At 43.9% G+C, this 20,007-nt stretch overlaps 1 protein-coding gene across 2 annotated transcripts in view; it reads left to right on the top strand.

The window, feature by feature from the left end:
* Positions 1 to 20,007, top strand: part of LOC141084723 (intraflagellar transport protein 70A) — a 67,046-nt gene that overhangs the window by 35,839 nt on the left and 11,200 nt on the right. The window contains exons 13-16 of one of the 2 annotated variants that reach the window (XM_073569596.1): positions 6,166 to 6,242; positions 7,234 to 7,444; positions 11,473 to 11,520; positions 18,538 to 18,609. In XM_073569596.1, the coding sequence (XP_073425697.1) occupies positions 6,166 to 6,242; positions 7,234 to 7,444; positions 11,473 to 11,520; positions 18,538 to 18,609 (408 nt within the window). The remainder of the gene's footprint in view (positions 1 to 6,165; positions 6,243 to 7,233; positions 7,445 to 11,472; positions 11,521 to 18,537; positions 18,610 to 20,007) is intronic. The other variant, XM_073569598.1, reaches the window with a different exon arrangement.

Genomic DNA, 20,007 nt, shown 5'->3' with positions numbered 1-20,007 from the left:
TTCGGTGGTCCAGCGTTGATATGACTCCCTTCCCAGACTGATGCGGCAGATTCTGCTGTGCTTGAGTGGAGAAGACTCCGCCAACATTTTCTGAAAGCCCGGAGTGCCCGCACATACATTGCTGTGAAGCGGTGGCCTCCAGGAAATCCCATCCCAGGCTGGTGCAGCAGGTTCGTCGGCGCTTAGTGGTGCGGGGGCTCAACTGATATTTTGCGAAAGCACGGAGCCCCACACATCCCTACTGCTATGATGCGGTGGCCTCTGGGAAAGTGGCCTTCGGGAAAATGGCCATCGGACCTCGTCTACTGAGATCTCAGGACAATCTGCGCATGCGCCACTTCCGGCAGCCATTTTCCCGGAGGCCACCCATCACAGCAATGGAAGTGCGAGGGCTCCAGGCTTTCAGAAAGTGTCGGCGGATCCCCGCACCATTGCGCACCGCCGAATATTGCCGCACCAGCTTGGGAAGGGAGTGTGATCATCGCCCTACAGCGTCGGACCACCGCAGAATCGCACGACTCCAGCTGCTGCCACACTACTTGTAAGTTTATTCCGACTATAAGACGAACCCCCATTTTCCCCCAAAATTTTTGAGGAAAAAAAAAGTGTGTCTTGTATCTGAAAAATATGGTATATTAGACTAAAGCATGACCGTTCCTCATAATATTTTAAACAATACAATGAGTTAATAGGGAATGTAATCAGCCAGAATATTTTGAATAAAAAAGAAAGGAATTATTTGTATATCAAATATTAACAATTGCCTTATTTTAATTTTTTCCCCCAAATCTATAAGAGTCTAACCAACCCCCGGGGCATCCCATCATTTCAGGAGTCAAATCAATCTTGACGCTTTTGTCTCATTATACTAAGTTATTTCTCCAGCAGTATGTAATGAGACTAGCCTCCCATATTTGTGACTTGTATTAAACGAACTTGTACTCCCCCCCCCCCCCCCCTCCCAAATTAGCATTTCTTTCCTTAGATGTCAGTTCACTTTATTCAAACATTGTACATCAGTTGGGGGTTGAGGCTGTGGATTATTTTTTTATGTCAGGATGGCTCTATTTCAGATCATCAAAGGAAGTTTATTTTACAGGGTATTGAATTTATACTCCGTCACAATATTTTTACTTTTGAGGATGTGAGGTGTCGGCAGTTGAGGTTCTGTGCCATGTAGTTGATTTGATTTAATGTAGATGTAACCTGTACTATAGAGGTTCATAGCATTCAGCCTGTTCATATCAGAATGAGCAAACATAGATCCAACACTAGGAATGGAGTAACAAATCGCAGCTTGTCTAGAAATTTTCTCCATGAACACCAAATAAATCCCGACAGTTTACAGCTATTAATTTTCAAGCATATTTCTGTAGATTGCAAAAACCTATCGATAGGGAATCATTCTGGATCTTTAAATTATCCCCCATTGTATCCTGAGGGTCTTAATGAATGCATAGAGAATACGCGATAATCTAGTGATAATCATGGTTTTATAATGGTGATAACACTGGTTTTATTATTTGTATTATTGCGGTTTTTGTCCATTAACAGGTCTACAAAAATAATGTTTCCGGTGCCAAGGTTTGTTTTTTTTTTTAAATGAATTTAGGGTATTTTGAGGGTGCTGAATTAAAAAAAATCCCATTACCCTTGTATGGAACGAGGCCGCTCCCTCTGGCCCGGAGTATGTATAAGACATACATAACCTCCGTTCCAGGGTCTAAAATCAGTGAATACCCGCAGCACACAGTGTGTGTTAGGCTGGCGGAACGCACCAAATAATAAAATGATAAAGAGGGGCGTTCGCAGCCTGGGGTCCACCGTGCAGAGATGGTATACTGCTGCTAAGTAATGGCGGAGTTCTACCTGAACACCGTCGGGTAACCACTGACCCGGTGCGCATAGAGGCAAACTCTGTTACTTCAGAGTCACTGGAAGTAAAGCCAGAGCCTGTTAACTTCACAGGACTCGGCTGGGGAAGCACTGCTATATGGTCACAAGACCCTGCCCCAGAGACAAGGGAAAGGGTCCCTCTAAACCAGCAGCGCTCGGTGCCGCAATTGCGGTTAGAAAACAACACGCAAGTGTGCACGTCGCCTCTCTGGCATGCACCACTAATCGCCCAGGCTTGGACTAAACAGCGCACAACTTGCGCATGGCGCTGCACTGGCGGGTGCTGACTTAGCGCGGTACAGTCGTGCCTTATACAGGATGAAACCACCGGACGCTAGTGTGATCATGCTAGGAGCATGGTGGCAGAAGCATAGCCACCTGTTGGCACTGACTCAAATACCCTAACTCATGCGTATCAAAGGAGAGGGTTGTATAATGAGTCATTCACCAGATACATGCATCCATCATCACACATTCCAATAACATACTGAGTCTATACTAGCGCATGATCGAGCGGCCATGCGAACCTTTTATAGCAGCGTCCTTCCGGGACCTTCCTGATGGTCCAATCCGAGCAGGAGAAGGACCTGAGCATGTGACCTCTGATCTTCAATGAGAGATCGTCCCACGGGCATGCTCAGTGGACCGAAAGGAGGTCCCTGGAGTAGCTCGCTGCTGACCAGCATGCGTTGCTATAGCTGGACCAGAGGTGGCAGCAGCAACCAAACCTACAGAGCTGGTCTGAGCAGAGCGACGGGATCGACGAGTCTGCTGAGCAGCCTCCTCTGCGGCCGGAGAGGAATGAGAGACCGCCGAATGCAAGGCTTGGGATTCCTGCTGTGCAGCGACAGGAACCCGACGCCTAACAGTGTGTGCACTGTGGCAATTCATAAGTCTGCAGTCACACAGAGTGACTGCAGACTTATTGATTTTGACTGTACAATCCCTTTAACTATTGAATATGTCAGAAACTAGAACTATTCTGGCAAAAAAGGTCATATTCGTAATCGGCACCATAAACTTAATATAAAACCGTTCAGACATCTTTGGCACCAAAATCACTGTATACCAGTGTATCTTTTCATCAGTTGTTTTTATTTCTTCTGTGTTTCTCCTCAACTTGTTGTTTTTTGTTTTTTTTTACCTGAGGCGGACTTTGCTTTAGAGTACATTTTTTTTTGTAAAAAATGAGTTAACCAACTCCCTTGTACTTGCTACACTGCTTCCGACCATTACAAAGGTCGTGAGTATCTTCCTGTTTATCTACACAGGATGAAGGGAATGGACCTACCCGAAACGCATAATCCTATAACCAAATAAAACCTTTCTAGAGCCAGTTGTCTAGTCCTTCCTTATGGCAGCGCTTAGGTGATCCCTTTTGTCTCCTGTCTCTCCTTGGCTCTATAAACAAGAGAGATCACTTGACCGAGCTCTCCTGTGTTCTCTCTGAGAAAGCAGCCAATTGACATGTTGGTTGGCGGTTTATCTCCGCAAGAACAATGTGATATGAAGTCCGAAATTGGACACATGCGATGACATCTCTCTCAACCATTAGTCAACCAGTGCCCCCATACACATTAGACCAGGGATATCAGGGATATCAAACTCAAATACACACAGAGGGCCAAAATGAAAGCTTAGACAAAGTCACTGGCCAACTTTTATATTTATTTAAATAAAAAATGTCTGCAATTGAGGACGTTTTTCCTCATCGTCAAATATAACAATAAACTTTTTCATATAAAAAGCATAATGCCCAATGGCCTAATTTAAATCTGTATTAACAGAGAATAAAAAAACCTTGTATAATGCAGATAATAAAGTATGATGCAAATAAAATTGCCCCAAAACACAGTATGAGACCTCCACAGTGAATTCCTCCACAGTACCCTCCACACACGCGGTATGATAAACCTACTCTACCCTCCCCCCTCAATTTCTCCTGTAAAGTGTGGTGACCCCATCATAGTATGATTTTCCAACTGTAATCCCCACACAGCTCTTCATACAGTATAATGGCCACAAAAAGTGCTCCATACAGTATAATGGGCTCCATATAGTCCTTAATACCATATAACGGGTCCCTGCATTGCCTTCCATACGGTATAATGGCCCCATATAGTGCTCTATACAGTATAATAGCCCCACATAGTGATCCTTGCATTGTAATGGCCCCACATAGTGCTCCATACTGTATAATGGCCCCACATAGTGCTTCATACAGTATAATGGCCTCACATAGATCCCCATACAGTATAATGGCCTCACATAGTGCAATACAGTAACCCAACATAGTGCTTCATGCAATATAGTAGCCCCACATAGTGCTCCATACAGTGTAATTAGTCCCATATAGTGCCTCATACAGTATAATCAGTCAGGGCCTGTAGTTTTAGGGAAGACCAGAGGAGCTGATCACTGGTGTGATAACATACCTATCTTTCTAACTATGAGGCATTAGAGAAAATTAGCTGAAGAACTCGGCATAGTAACTATCTGTGGTTAGTTATAACAAATAACGGCGGCAGTTAAGGTGCCTTATTCCTCCTGCACCTCATGCTCCTTCTTTTTACAAAGCCTCCTCCTGCATCTCACGCTCCTCCTTTATACACAGCATTTTTCTGCAGCACAGCTTTTCTCCTTTATAGTCGCCTCCTCCGGCTGCACCTTACACTCCTCTTCCATATACAATTAGAAACACTTGATCCGGAGAGTCCTTTCCATGCCAGCACTGCCCCATCCCCTCCATGCCAGCAGTGGCCCTCTGCCGCTCTCAGGTCGTTCCCGTTAACCCCTGAGTGCCCAGGCCGCACACTTGCATGTAATCCCGTGGCTGTAGGTGCCACACACCGCCTTTATTAGGCATGCGGGGACCCGTAGCGGGGCATGGGGGTGACTTGCGCCTTCTGCACGGGTTTGCGCATATTCCTGCTTGTGTACATGATGTTGGTGTTCATATTGCTGCTCTTCTCCAGTGCAGACTGACAGCGGGGGCTCCGCCTGTGTGTGGTGGGTTTCTTCTTTCCTCCCTTCCTGCCAGGCCAGCAGATCCAATCCTGGGTCCGGAGAGTTTCTGGGCTTTTTTCCTCTCTTCCCTGCTTGAACTCTCAGTAGATGCGAGATCCTGGGCAGCTAAAGAACCTGTGATGATGTCATGACCATGTGACCAGTCACGTGCTTGGGAGGAGGAGTCTTATATCACATCACTGGGGGAAGTATAGTAACCCCGTACACATGAGATCAGAGGGTCCCTGCAGCAGAGCTGTGTGTGCCATGTATTTGAGGCCAAGCTGTGTGTCACAACTGTTGTCGGGTGTCCCTGTGGCTATGCGGAGTGGGCGGGGCTCTGTGGAGTGTACGTGGCTTGATACATACACACACACACACACACTCATACATTTTATATAATAAATGCCCTAAGCAACTTCCGGTTGTAACAACTTCCGTCCAGTTGTAACCGGTGACGTCACCGCACACCTCTTTCCATGTTAACCCTCAACACACACACTCTACTCACCTTTCACCATCTCCACTCACGTCCACTCACTCTTTCACTCCACATACGACCCTTTCTCTCACTCCGTCTCTCATACTCACGCCGTCATCGCCGCTGATCCACGATCCCCGACATCTTCTTCCGCCGGCGCCATCCTGGATCCAGACGTCCTCCACACCGGCGACATGTTCTTGCGGCGACGCCATTTTGGATCGGCGAAATCCCGCGATAGTCAAGATGGCGTCGCCGCAAGAACATGTCGCCGGCGAGGATGACGTTGGGATCCAAAATGGCGTCGGCGAAAACTCGCGAGATTTCGCCGACGCCATTTTGGATCCCGATGTCGTCCTCGCCGGCGACATGTTCTTGCGGTGACGCCATTTTGGATCGGCGAAATTCCGCGATAGTCAAGATGGCGCCGTCATCGTGGAGCAGCGGCGATGACGGCGTGAGTATGAGAGACGGAGTGAGAGAAGGGGTCGTATGTGGAGTGAAAGAGTGAGTGGAGATGGTGAAAGGAGTGTGTGTTGAGGAGTGTGTGTGTTGAGGGTTAACATGGCAAGAGGTGTGATATATATATATATATGGCACAACACAAATGAATCCTGATGTGGAATTATATCTGTGTATGTATATATATGTGTGTGTGTGTGTATATGTATGTGTATATATATATATATATATATATATATATATATATATATATATATATATATATATAGAATCTCTTTAAAGTTTATTTATTTTTTTTAATATTTATTTACAATATCAAGGTACAAGAAGCAAGACTTAACCGGGATGATGAAGCCGTTAAAAAGGCTGTGAGCGAATATGATGAAGCCCTAGAAAAGTAAGATCATTTCATAACATTGTTACCATAAAGGGTTTGTCCCATGAGGAATTTTACTATCCCATGTGTTAAAACATACATAGAAACTATTTCACTATTTATATAAACCCTTCGTAATGCTCTCAAAGGTCACCATTGTGATAAGGCTTCGGAGGAGACACATAATGGTACCATAGATTACCAATGACAAGTCCTCCTATGAACCTCATGAATACTGAATATTCCTTCTTTATTGGCCATTCCTACACTTCCATATTACACCCCCTACAGTCTCATTCTACCCTGGCAGGAATCTCACAAATACATAATAGTGCCTAAATGCGTCTCCACCCATGATTCTCCACCCTCCCACTTCAGTATAATCCATGTGCCGCTAATATTTGTCAGTATCTGGCTGCTCCCTATCACACCTTGTATGCTTGACTACTAGCTAAGGTATTGGTGGTTAGACCAATCTTGCTGCCCAATGTATCCATCCATTGACCTGTCAAGACATGGGATAGATTAGGTAGCAAGTTAATTCTAGAATTTGATGTGTTGGTGGAATGAAAAATGGGCAGGCGTTAGAATCTGAGTGACTATGACAAGGGCCAAAATATGATGACTGGGTCTGATCTTTTCCAAAATGGCAGGTCATGTAGAAGGTTTCTGGAATTGATTAGTACTCACCAAAAATAGCCCAAGAAAGAGTTGGTGAACCGCGATATCTAATTTTTTAGGAAACCTCAATATGTGACTAGATCATGGGCGGTGTTAAAGGTGTATAAAAGGCCATCTACAAGTCAAGAAAGAAAGCTCACCAGTGTGAAATTATGTAATAAAATCATATATGGAAACAACCTGGGTGTCTAATCTTTTTGGGCAGCAAGGACAGATTTAACTCAATTGTTACTTTGGTTTACTGTATCAATTTTTGGAATACTTCAAATCCCATCTATCTTTTTTGTAATCCATTTTTTTCAGTGTTATCTGTACTTTTCATTCTGTCTAGGTATATTCCTGTTTTAATGGCCCAGGCAAAAATCTACTGGAACCTGGAAAATTACCCAATGGTGGAGAAAATCTTCCGGAAATCGGTGGAGTTTTGCAATGAACATGATGTATGGAAACTGAATGTGGCCCATGTCTTGTTCATGCAGGAAAATAAATACAAAGAAGCCATCGGCTTTTATGAACCCATTGTTAAAAAGCATTATGAGAACGTAAGTAGTATTTATTTCGATACAGCTATGTCAGTAATCAATGTATTATTTTTCAGCGTAGATAGTTATTGCATTGTATGTTTTGGCATACGAGCAATAAATCCGGCTGACCTCATACTTAAAGGGGTTTTTCCCACAAGCAAAGTTGATTTTAATCAATACGTCTTATAATAATAATAATTTCCACAACTGGATGTGTGTTAAAAAAATGTTCTTGTGCCGAGACAATCTTATAATTGTGCCCCTGCTGTGTACTGTGTAATGGCTGCGTCTAACTGTGCAGGGACATGGTCTGATCATACTACAGCTCCTGGGTAGGGGAAGAAGTAAAAGAGGATACAGACATTACAGTAGGGGATCACATCTGATTCTTCCTTTGAGGTAAAGCATTTTGTTAAAACAGGTAAGGAAATGCTTTTTCTCACAAAGAGAATCAGCTGTGATCCCATGCAGTAATGTCTGTATACTTTCTTTTGCTTCCTCCCCTGCCAGGAGCTGTAGTATGATCAAACCATATTCCTGCACGGTCAGACACAGCCATTACACAGTATACAACAGGGGCACAATTATAAGATTATCTCGGCACAGGAACATTTTATGTAACACATCCAATTGTGGAAATTATTATTGTTCCTTGATCTATTATTTAAAATGTACTTTGTTCATGGTAAAACCCCTTTCATTTAGTAGAGGTAAAAATTGTGGCAGCTGCCATGCTTTTCAGGTAACTCTAGGTTTTATTCCAACATGGATACAGTGATCTGACAACCACTCCACCTTCTGACACCCAGAGTACACTCACATACTTCTATTTCTGTTTCACTAACCCATTTTGCTAATTGTAACATCAAATACTATGGTTATAGAAATGTAACCTGACAATTCACAATTCTGATTAGGTATAGTTTCATAGGAGTTAAGGTTGAAGATAGACCTAAGTCAATTGAGTTCACTCCATAAGGAAGGAAGTCAAAAAACCTTATAAAGCAGTCACTAATATATAAGGGAAAAAATCCTTTCCGACCCCACATACGGCAATCAGACTAGTTCCTTGGATTGATCCCAAAACAGAATCTAGTGCCCATTACCTGTAATATTAGATTTCTCAAGAAAGACATCTGGGCCCTCCTGGAACCTTTGTAGGGAATCAACCATTACAACATCCTGTGGCAGAGAGTTCCATTAATATCGTGTATATGAAGGACCAGTGGACATGGCCACCTCTGAGCCCCAAAAATGATATAAAGTATTATAGAATTAACTAAATAAAAACTCTAATATATTATCAGAATTCATTCACCAGTTTGCGTAATGCACTAATAAACTAGAATACTGGGGGTCATGCCAGGTTTCCTTGAGTCTCAGATCCCATAAACAAAATACAGACTGACAAAAAACATGGCTAAATGCGTCTGTAGTTTAGGATATATACCCAATACCTTCTTATCTGCCACCAAAGTTGTCTGTCAATGGCTGTTTCCACTTTCTTTATTTAGAATACTTTCACGTTTGGCTGAACCGAAGCTTTCATGGGTATGGGAAGGTCCAGAGGAGTAGCTGTTGGCTCATTAGTTATCTAACGACCACCTTCAACAGGTTAAATACTGTGTAAGACCACTTTAAAAGGGTTTTATAAAGTGTAGACCACCTGAAAATGTTTTTTACAGCTATAGCATAATCTTTACAAGCTGATTACAATAGTATAGAATAATAAAAGCTGTATTACTCACCTTTGAAATCCTCTGTCACTCCCATGGCAAAGGTTCCCTCATCTCCCATCAGTCTCAGTGATGGATCGATGCGTTAATAGGTGACTGCTTCTGCCAATCACTGACTGTAGGGTGGCTTTCCGGGATCACTGCTGTCTCTGCTGTTTCCAGTTAGTGGTTGCAGAGGTCACATTTCGCGAAGACACAATATCACTGGTGTCGGCTAACAGAAACTAGTGGTGGACCATGGAAGTATCAGCAGGAGAATGGCAGCATTTCTTCTTTTTTAATTTATACTACTGAAATCAGTTTGTAAATTGTTTCATGGAGCCGGAACCCCCCTGATTGTGCATAACAAAACCCTTAGAAAGGTGTGTTTTTTTTTTTTTTAAATAATTTCCAAGACTTCACCCTATGTGCTCGATACAGACATACAGTCATGGTTGAAAGTGTTGGCACCCTTGAAATTATTCCAGAAAATGAATTATTTCTCCCAAAAAAATACAATTACACTTTTTTTATACACATGTTTTTTTCATTTATCTGTATTGAAACAGCACAAAAAAACAGAGAAAAAGGCAAATTGGACAAATTTCACACAAAACCCCCAAAATGGACCTGACAAAATTGTTGGCACTCTCAACTTAATATTTGGTTGCACATCCTTTGTAATAAATAACTGTAATCAATTGCTTCTTATAGCCATTAACAAGCTTCTCCCACCTCTCAACTGGCATTTTGGATCACTCTTCTTTTGCAAACTGCTCCAGGTCTCTCATATTTGAAGAGTGCCTTCTCAAAACAGCAATTTTAAGATCTCTCCACAGGTGTTCAATGACATTTAGATCCGGGCATATTGCTGGACACTTCAGAACTCTCCAGTAATTTGTTTTCATCCATTTAGTGCTTCTTGAAGTGTATAAGGTCATTGTCCTGATCTAGGACTCAAACCCAGCTTTCTGACACTGGGCACTACATTGCGACCCAAAGTCTTTGGTAATCTGATTTCATGATGCTTTGCACACAGTCAAGGCTGCCAGTGCCAGAGGCAGCAAAACAACCCCAAAACATTTTTGAGCCTCCACCATATTTGACTGTAGGTACTGTATTCTTTGTAGGCCTCATTCCTTTTTCAGTAAACTGAATAATTGGCTTTAGCAAAAAGCTCTATCTTGGTCTCTCTTGTCTAAGGTCTAAAAGACACTTTCTCAGAAAGATTTTGGCTTATGCACGCACATTTTGGCAAACTGCAGTCTTGCTTTTTTATATCTGTGACAGCCGTGGGGTCCTCGTGAGTCTCCTGCCATAGCGTTTCATTTTATTCAAATGTCAATGGATAGTTCGCACTGACACTGTTGCACCCTGAGAATGCAGGACAGCTTGAATTCTTTGGGAATATGATTGGGGCTGCTTATCCACCATCTGTACTAGACTGCGTTCAACAGTTTTTCTCTCATTCACGTTCAGGGAGATTAGCTATAGTGCCATGGGTTGTAAACTTCTTGATTATGTTACGCACCATGGACAAAGGAACATCAAGATCTTTGGAGATGGACTTGTAACCTTGAGATTGTTGATATTGTTCAACAATTTTGGTTCTCAAGTCCTCAGACAGTTATCTTCTCTTTCTGATCTGTATGCTTAGTGTGGCACAGTCAAACTCACAATGCAAGGATTGAGTCAACTTCTCCCCTTTTTATCTTGTTTCAGGTGTGATTTTCATATTGCCCACACCTGTTACTTGCCATAGGTGAGTTTGAACGAGTATCACATGCTTGACACAAAGTTGTTCACCTACAATTTTGAAAGGGTGCCAACAAATTTGTCCAGCCTGTTTTTAGGATACTGTGTAAAACTATGTCCGATTTTATCTTCTTTTGTAATTTTTTTTTTTTTATGTTTTCCAATACACACAAAGGAAGTAAACGTGTGTTATGAAAACATGTGTAATTGCAATTTTTTTTTTTTTTGGAGAAATAATTTTCTAGAACCATTTCAAAGGTGCCAACACTTTTGGCTGTGACTATGCAATCAACATGCAGTTTGTCAGGAAATTGACATGACTTATAATTTGATGACTGTTTAATACATTTTTATGCTATAAATTAGGACTGTGGATTCAAATATTATATGGCCGATGGAATTGCATTTGGTTAAGGAAATGCAGTAATATTCCTTAACTATAATAAATAAAATACCAAGATAGTCTTACGAAATAACCTTAAAGTTTATTAGAACTGTGGACAAATTCTCTATTCACTCACTGTTCACTGAAGCGTAGACATCACCTCTGCATCGTTTTTCTCCTGTGTGTCTTAGCCGGGACAGTGTGACATTGAAGAATGTCCTTGCAAGAAAAAAGTTTCGGTAAACCGAGCATTTGTCTCTCCTGTCTGTATTTTTTTCCATTGCTTTGGTTGCATGGAGTTTCTGAGTGCTTGCCTCTATATGGTGTGTTGCTCTGCCTCCAATCTGTAGTTTTTACTGTGTATCTTATCCTAATACCTTCCACTCAGTCTTCACGCAATGACATCTGTATACATTTTATGTAAAAACTAGCGCCACCAGCATACATAGAGGCACTGCAGACAACAGCACCATGGATTGCAGTTGTCCTCCTTTGGGGATTTTTTTTTATTTTACTTAATTGCACTTATTTTGTGCTAAAAATCATTTTTTTTGCTGTTTAGTTTCATTATAAAGTTTGCACCATTTTGCTTTTACAGGCGCTTTGTTTTACCTCACCTCTCAACAGACAGCAGCTAAAAAAAATGGAAAAAAGCGCTAAACACTCTCCCAATGGACCCGTTATAACTATTAGGCCGGGGTCAGACTTGCGAGAAACTCACACGAGTCTCGCGTCTCAATACCCGGCACCGTCACCGGCCCACGGGACCGGAGCGCTTAGCTGCATAGAAATACATGCAGCCACACACTCCAGTCCCGAGTGCCGGCGGCAGTGCTGGGTATGGAGACGCGAGACTCGTGCGAGTTTCTCGCAAGTCTGACCCCGGCCTTAGGATTAGTTTTCTCACTTAACCCATTCTGCATCCAGCAATAGGTAGCACAACACGAAGGCTCTAAAAGGCAAACGGTGCCAAATTTTTAATGAAACCCAAATTACAAAAATGATGTTTAGCCAAATACAAATTCATTTATTTAAAAAAAAAAATTGTCCCCAAAAGTGGACAACCAATTTAACAACACTATGAGCACTAGTAGGGCAGAAACTCCCATGATCTTGAACCACAGTCATCTACCATATTAACATAATCCGGATTAGTGTTGAAATCATTACACAGAGATATTAAAGGGGCAAATTACTGTGGTTCAAGGTAATGTAGTTTAGGCCTTAATAGCTCAAACAGTTCTTTGACTCTTCGTACAAGAACATCTGTCTATGCCATTGGATGGAATTGTGTGTTTTTTAGAAGAAATACAGATCAGCTTTAATGGATTGCCATATTCCCGCCCTTTTTATTTTCTTAAAGGGAATCTGTCAGCAGGTTTTTGCCATGTAATCTGAAGACAGCATGCTGTAGGAGTTAAAACACGGATTTCAGCGATGCCTCTTGTATCAAGCTCTGTGCTGTTGTTTACTTGAAATGATTGTTTTAGCACAAGTTGCTTATCATTGCTGGACTACAGCAGCACGTGCCTCCTGGTCCAACTCCGCTCCCTCCTGTGATAAGCAGCTCAGGGTCTATAGACTGTATATATAAAGCCAGGTGTGGGTGGGGGAAGCTTTTTCAGCTGTGCTGCACTGCTAAATCTAAATTTGTGTAACAACTGCTACACCCAGTAAACTGAGTGATACATCGATGGTTTCAGGTTCTCTTTGCCTACAGAACAACACGCTGCTCTCAGGTTAGGTAGCGAAAACCTGCTGACAGATTCCTTTTAAAAACAGGCACAGCATTGTTTAAGAAAAATAGGACAGGTACTCGCCTACTGATATCACATTGCTCCTCTGTTCTGCATCCAGGTTGCTCTGATGGTCTCCTCACTTCCCGGGGCAGAGTATGACCACTGAAGCCAATCAGTGATTGATGTTGTATCCATGCATTCATAAAGCATAAGCTATACAGGTGAAAAATGTTACAAATGAGTAAGAAAACTTGATAGCTGTAGACAATAAATCCTTCACAAGAGAGTACAGTGTTCAGATTACAACCAAAGAAGAATGAGGTGTAAACCGTTGAAATGGCAGAAATAGACAAAATAGAACCAAAATCAGTCTCCATCTTATGGTGAACAGCTCCTAAGGGTTCGGTAATAAGTGACAGTGGTGTTGTTCTTCTAGTTCATGGCTTCATGTTGCCTCAGTCTCCATGTTTCTGCCTCTTCCAGTTCTAAGCCATGAATACAGATGTGTACAGGTCTCCTATAGAACAGATGGGCTTAGCGCAGGGGCTATAGTATGGGTCAAACCCAACCTCTGTACCATCTGCAGTTGTAAACCATAATATATATACACTGATTTCTATTCTTTTACTTCCAAAGTTTGGACATTATTGTAACTCACCCAGTAATAGAGAGTATACAAAATGACCTAAACTATACTATACTGACATAGGGGGCGATTTATTACATCTGGCATAGCGCACTTCAGTCTTAATGAAGCGCTCGCGGGAGTGCACTGACCTGATTCATTAAGTAACTGGGGTCTGGCGTACATTTTTGGCGTTACCGGCGTCACTTATAATGAATTTGATGGGTTATTGAGATTACGCCTGTCCCTCCACTCCTATGTTGACATAGATACCCAAGAGTGGCATGAAAACGCCAAATGTCGCAATATTTTTGCAGTTGTGCAAAAACATTGTGACTATTTACGGTATGTATGCCAGATTTCTGGTTCAAGCATTTTAATGAAGAGCCCACATAGTATTCAAATGGGACATTGCTAAGAAAAGCTGACACTATAGTCTTAGCCATACACATAAGATACCTTTACTCCTCTATTTATATCACTTATGTGCCAGGACGGAGCCGTTACAGTCACCTAGTATACTGTGAGCGCGACTGTAATCACTCCCCTGCACTTCGACTGACAGCCAGTTCTGCAGAGTATGTGTGCGTATGCGCAAAGCAGGATGTCAGTGATGTGCAGGGGAGTGATTACAATGCACTCACTGTATACTCAGCGCTGACTGCAACAGCTCTCTGCACCGCCCCGATGACTCAAGAGAGTAACCGCAGAGATAATGTATGTTCTTGTTCTCCCTGTAGCCGCTCTTCCAATAAGCCAGACTAACATGATGAAGGTTTAATATGCAGGTAAATGGTCTTAAAGTTATATTTAGCATGCGTTATTAAAATAATGGCAGTAGAGAGAAGATGAACTGATATCTTCCCTGCAGCCGCTGCCTTCCAGGTCCACTAAGACAGCCTAATGTGATTTTCACACTATTTACCTGCAGATTGACCCTATATCCGCTGGTAAATAGCATTTTTTGGGCATGACAGTTTCCCTTTATGTTATACAATTTGGCAATACTGGTTAAACAGCTGGTAAAAATTGAGACGTATGGATGGCCAACTGATCGTTTAATCTTTGAGGCATACACCAAAACTAAATGTTTTTTGTTTTTTTCTTAGCGTCTTGCACCATAGATCTTGGTATATGTCAGGCTTAGAGACAAATAAGGACACAACTCTATCTACATATATAATTAGTTTCAACTTTATCTACATATATAATTGATAGTTGATCGCTGTCACCGAATCCCATAAGGCACCGCGGCAGTGTCACTTGCGCCTGCGCAAGTGACATACGGTATATACTCGAGTATAAGCCAGCGGGGGAGGGGGAGCGGCAGGAGAGAGCAGATGTCACAGCATACCCACCACCCACTCCTGGCGCAGTGGCTGCAACGTCCCTGCATCTCTCTGTTTTCTTCCCGGCTTCCAGCAGCACTTCCTCTTTTCAGCGTTCACGTGGTGCCGCTCATTAAAGTAATGAATATGGACGCGTCTCCACACCCATACTCATTACTTTAATGAGCGGTACCACGTGACCGCTGAATACCTGAAGTGCTGCTGGAAGCCGGGAAGAAAACAGAGCGAGATGCAGGAATGTTGCAGCCACCGCTTGAGGAGGAAGAGTGAGGACCGGGGGAGCCAAGCCAAGGCAAGCCATGCATACAGGATGGGACCAGGGAGCTATACATACAGGATGGGACCAGGGAGCCATACATACAGGATGGGACCAGGGAGCCATACATACAGGATGGGACCAGGGAGCCATACATACAGGATGGGACCAGGGAGCCATACATACAGGATGGGACCAGGGAGCCATACATACAGGATGGGACCAGGGAGCCATGCATACAGGATGGGACCAGGGAGCCATGCATACAGGATGGGACCATGGAGCCATGCATACAGGATGGTACCAGGAAGCCATACATACAGGAGGGGGAGCCACATATACCAGGACAGGGACGGGGGAAGCTATACATACCAGGACAGGGACGGGGGGAGCCCCACATACCAGGACAGGGAGGGGGGGAGCTACACCTAGCAGGGCAGGGACGGAGGAAGCCACACATAGTGGGACAGGGACGGGGGGAGCCACACATAGCAGGACAGGGACGGGGGGAGCCACACATTCCAGGACAGGGACGGGGGGAGCCACACATAGCAGGACAGGGACGGGGGGAGCCACACATTCCAGGACAGGGACGGGGGGAGCCACAAATACAGGACAGGGACAGGAGGAGCCACACATAGGACAGGGACGGGGGGAGCCACACATAGCAGGACAGGGACGGGGGGGAGAGCACACATAGCAGGACAGGGATGGGGGAGCCACACATACCAGGACAGGACGGGGGAAGCCACACATACAGGGACGGGGGAAGCCACACATACAAGGACAGGGACGGGGGGAGCCACAAATACAGGACAGGGATGGGAGGAGCCACACATAGGACAGGACGGGGGGAGCCACACGTACCAGGACAGGACGGGGGGAGCCACACGTTCCAGGACAGGACGGGGGGAGCCACACATGCAAGGACAGGGATGGGGGGGAGCCACACATAGGACAGGGACGGAGGAAGCCACACATAGCAGGACAGGGACGGGGAGAGCCACACATACCAGGACAGGACGAGGGAGCCACACATACCAGGACAGGACGGGGGGATAATGCATACCCAGCTTATACCGAGTCAATAAGCTTACCCAGTTTTCCATGGCAAAATTAGGTGCCTCGGCTTATACTCAGGTCGGCTCATACCCAAGTGTATACAGTACACGTCTCTGCTATTCCCACGTAGTAACAGCCACGTCATTACTACACATGCGCGGGAATAGCAGTTACGTGTATGTCACTTGCACAGGCGCAGTTCGTGGCCGCAATTCCCATGCATGCGCAGTAACAGTCACAACTGCGCGCTCTACACATGCTGCTCCTGTTAGCACCACTGAGCATACACAGATGTTAATTTCACTGCACTCCCGATGCGATAGCATTGGGCCTATTTCTAGTATACATATACTGACAGCTTTCTGGGAGAAAAGAGTATGCCAAAGTGACTTTTTGGCACAACCCCATTTACAGCTCTCCAATTTCCCTTCTGTATTTACAGTAGTAATATGTTGTGTGTTTTAATAAAGTAAAGCTGACTGGACACAATTAAAGCATATCTGTCATCAAATCTCTCCACATAAATTGTATACATTGTGTAGAGGTTTGTACTCACTCCGCTGCGGCTGAGGTAGGCACAGGCATTGAGGTAGGCACAGGAAGCCGTATTGAGGTAGGCACAGGAAGCCGTATTGCTCATTTTTCCAGGCAAGCTTATTTAGAATTTTATAAACCGCTCAGGATAGCAAATAAAAGCACAGCCTTTTCCTGCACAAAGTGTAAAATAAAAAGTCCATACAACATTTAGTGGGTCCGTCCGCTCAGGATAGTGTCCGGTTCTTTAGGCTTTAGCACAGACCAACACACAGGAGATCCACACATCTCTAGGTCCAGCCACTGAATGAGACACTCAGTGTCCATTTTATCTGCCAAATCACGCCCCTTGGGTAGGGATATGTGAGCAGTCATTCACACACATCTCTTATGGCTGCCCATAAATCCCGGCCCTGGAATGGCCTAATAACTCTCTCATCACTATATGTGCTGGAGCATGCTTCTGAGGTCACATCACCTCAGCTAATAACCGCAATGACACATCTCCCCTCAAGGACCCATCCGGCGACCATCTTACAATTGTTAAATAGGTCTCTTAGACCTGATGACTCTGGACAGTGTAGATCCATGCCAGACTGACTGAGATCTACAGCTTGTACTGAGCAGTGTGAGATCTCAGCAGGCTAGGTGGACATAGATTGAGTCAGAAATCAGATCAATCTGTCATTCTGACACAGTTAGTACCCAGCCTCATTAGGTGCAAGAGACCTATTTAATAATATATACAGTGACAGATCCACTGAAAGCATTTTCAAGTATAAGTAGTATATTACCTGTGAATTATGTATACTGATGACAGCAGAGGAAAATAACAGGAATTTGGAATCAAGGACTTGGTATAGTTTCCAAACACTATTTGGAAAACAGCATTGTTCATATTTGCGTTGGCGTTTATATGACTCCAATTGTTATATTGATATGTGATACTATACAATAACTTGTGTATAGGAAATACTGCCTGATTTTTGGTACTTGGTGCATGGGCTATTAATGTTTGTAAGTATTTGGTATGCTTAATGCTGGCAATATGTGTGACATATTACATGCAATCATTGTGAAGTGAAGTTAAAGGGAGCCTGTTTCCAGGGTTTTGTTATGTAATCCGAGAGCACCGTGATGTAGGGTCAAAGACCCTGATTCCAGCAATATGTCACTTGCTAGGCTGTGTGCTTTGTTGTTTCAGTGTTTCAATACAATCAGTCTTTCATCAGCAGGTGATTATCAATACTGTTCAGGCTGCCCCTGTGCCCCCTGATCCAACTAATCCCCCTCACTGATTAGCCGCTTTCTCTTCCATATACAGTGTACATAGAAATCTGCCAGTCAGTGGTGTAGGAAGAGTTATGCAGAGCTCAAAATTCTGAGCTCTGCTAAATCTGCAACATAGAAAACTGTGATTCTATGACAACTGCTGCAAACAGTAATCAGGGTTACATTGCTGGAATCAGGGTCTCTGCCCCTACATCATGCTGCTCTCAGATTACATCACAAAAACCTCCTGACAGATTTCCTTTATGAAGAAGCAAGCTTTTTCATCATCGTCATTCATTGAGTTACTTAATAGGTACTCTACCATAATTCAGAATACAAAGTAAATTGCAATATATGTGCCGTAGGTTTTTATGTTAGAGCTTTTGTGTTGATTATCTTACATATGTCTTATTTTTCAGATCCTGAATGTCAGCGCCATTGTCCTTGCAAATCTGTGTGTGTCCTACATTATGACAAGCCAAAATGATCTGGTAAGTTTGTTCTGATGCATCAACCCCTCTAAAGTGAAATGTTTAAAGAGAACCTGTTATCAGGATCAGACATGTTAAACTAAAGGTATGGCCATAAAGGCGCTGTTCTACTGATTTCATAGGCGCCTTCAGTGTAGAAATCTGATGACTGGTTGTTATATAATTATCATTATAAGTTTGGGTGCACCAAGCTGTTCGTGCATCAGGGCAGGACTATGGGTAGGGTCTTCTGCTCTGCTATGGCCCCTCAGTTGCTTCGGGTGTTTGTATCTTCACTTCATATTGTTTTAAATTTCACGCCGGTGATACCCTAACTGCAGACAGCGCTTGCGCACATTCATCTTGCGGTGGGCTTCAGGAAAATGGCGTCAGCACAATGCGCATATTGAGATCTCAGCTCAACGATGAGCCGAGATCTTAATCTGCACATGCGCTGGCACCAACGCCATTTTATTTTCCGCCGGGAGGTCAGTGTGCATGCGCCGAAACCGACTCAGTTTTACTGAAGCCCACAACCAGATCAATCTATGCAAGCGCTGCCCATGGTTAGGGCGGTGCCAGTGCAAAATTTCAAACAGTATGAAGATGCAAACACCAGAGGTAGTGAGGGGCCGTGGCAGAGATTCAGGAATTGCCTGTTTCCAGGCTTCAGGAAAATGGCGTCAGCACAATGCGCATATTGAGATCTCAGCTCAACGATGAGCCGAGATCTTAATCTGCACATGCGCTGGCACCAACGCCATTTTATTTTCCGCGGGGAGGTCAGTGTGCATGCGCCGAAACCGACTCAGTTTTACTGAAGCCCACAACCAGATCAATCTATGCAAGCGCTGCCTATGGTTAGGGCGGTGCCAGTGCAAAATTTCAAACAGTATGAAGATGCAAACACCAGAGGTAGTGAGGGGCCGTGGCAGAGATTCAGCCAAATGTAGCAAGGCTGATTGTCCATCTGTACTATGAAGAGCTGTCCAATGACCCAAAACATATTGTGAAAGCAAGCCAGGAGTTTCTTTAAGGCCCAGGTCACACTTGCGAGTGCAGTGGGAGAAACTCAACGAGTCTCTCGCCTCAATACCCGACACTGTCGCTGGCGCTCGGGATCGGAGTCTGCGGCTGCATGTATTTCTATGCAGCTGAACGCTACTGTTCTGAGTGCCGGCAGCAGTGTCGGGTATTGAGGCGAAAGACTCGCGCAAGTTTCTCCCATTGCACTCGCAAGTGTGACCCCAGCCTAAGGTAAAGAAGTGGAATGTTCTGCAATGGCCGCTTCAATCGCCAGATCTCAACCCCATCGAGCATGCATTTCACATACTTAAGACAAAACTTAAGGTAGAACCATTTAAAAAGAGGTGACGTTATCGCAGGGGCCCTATCGTTGCAATGGTGACCTAGGGTCAA

The sequence above is a fragment of the Dendrobates tinctorius genome, unplaced genomic scaffold (assembly GCF_039654945.1).
Source record: "Dendrobates tinctorius isolate UK_male_01 unplaced genomic scaffold, ASM3965494v1 ptg000005l, whole genome shotgun sequence".
NCBI classification, from domain to species: domain Eukaryota; kingdom Metazoa; phylum Chordata; class Amphibia; order Anura; family Dendrobatidae; genus Dendrobates; species Dendrobates tinctorius.
Note: the sequence above shows the minus strand (reverse complement) of the source record. Positions and strands in the feature narration are given on the sequence as shown.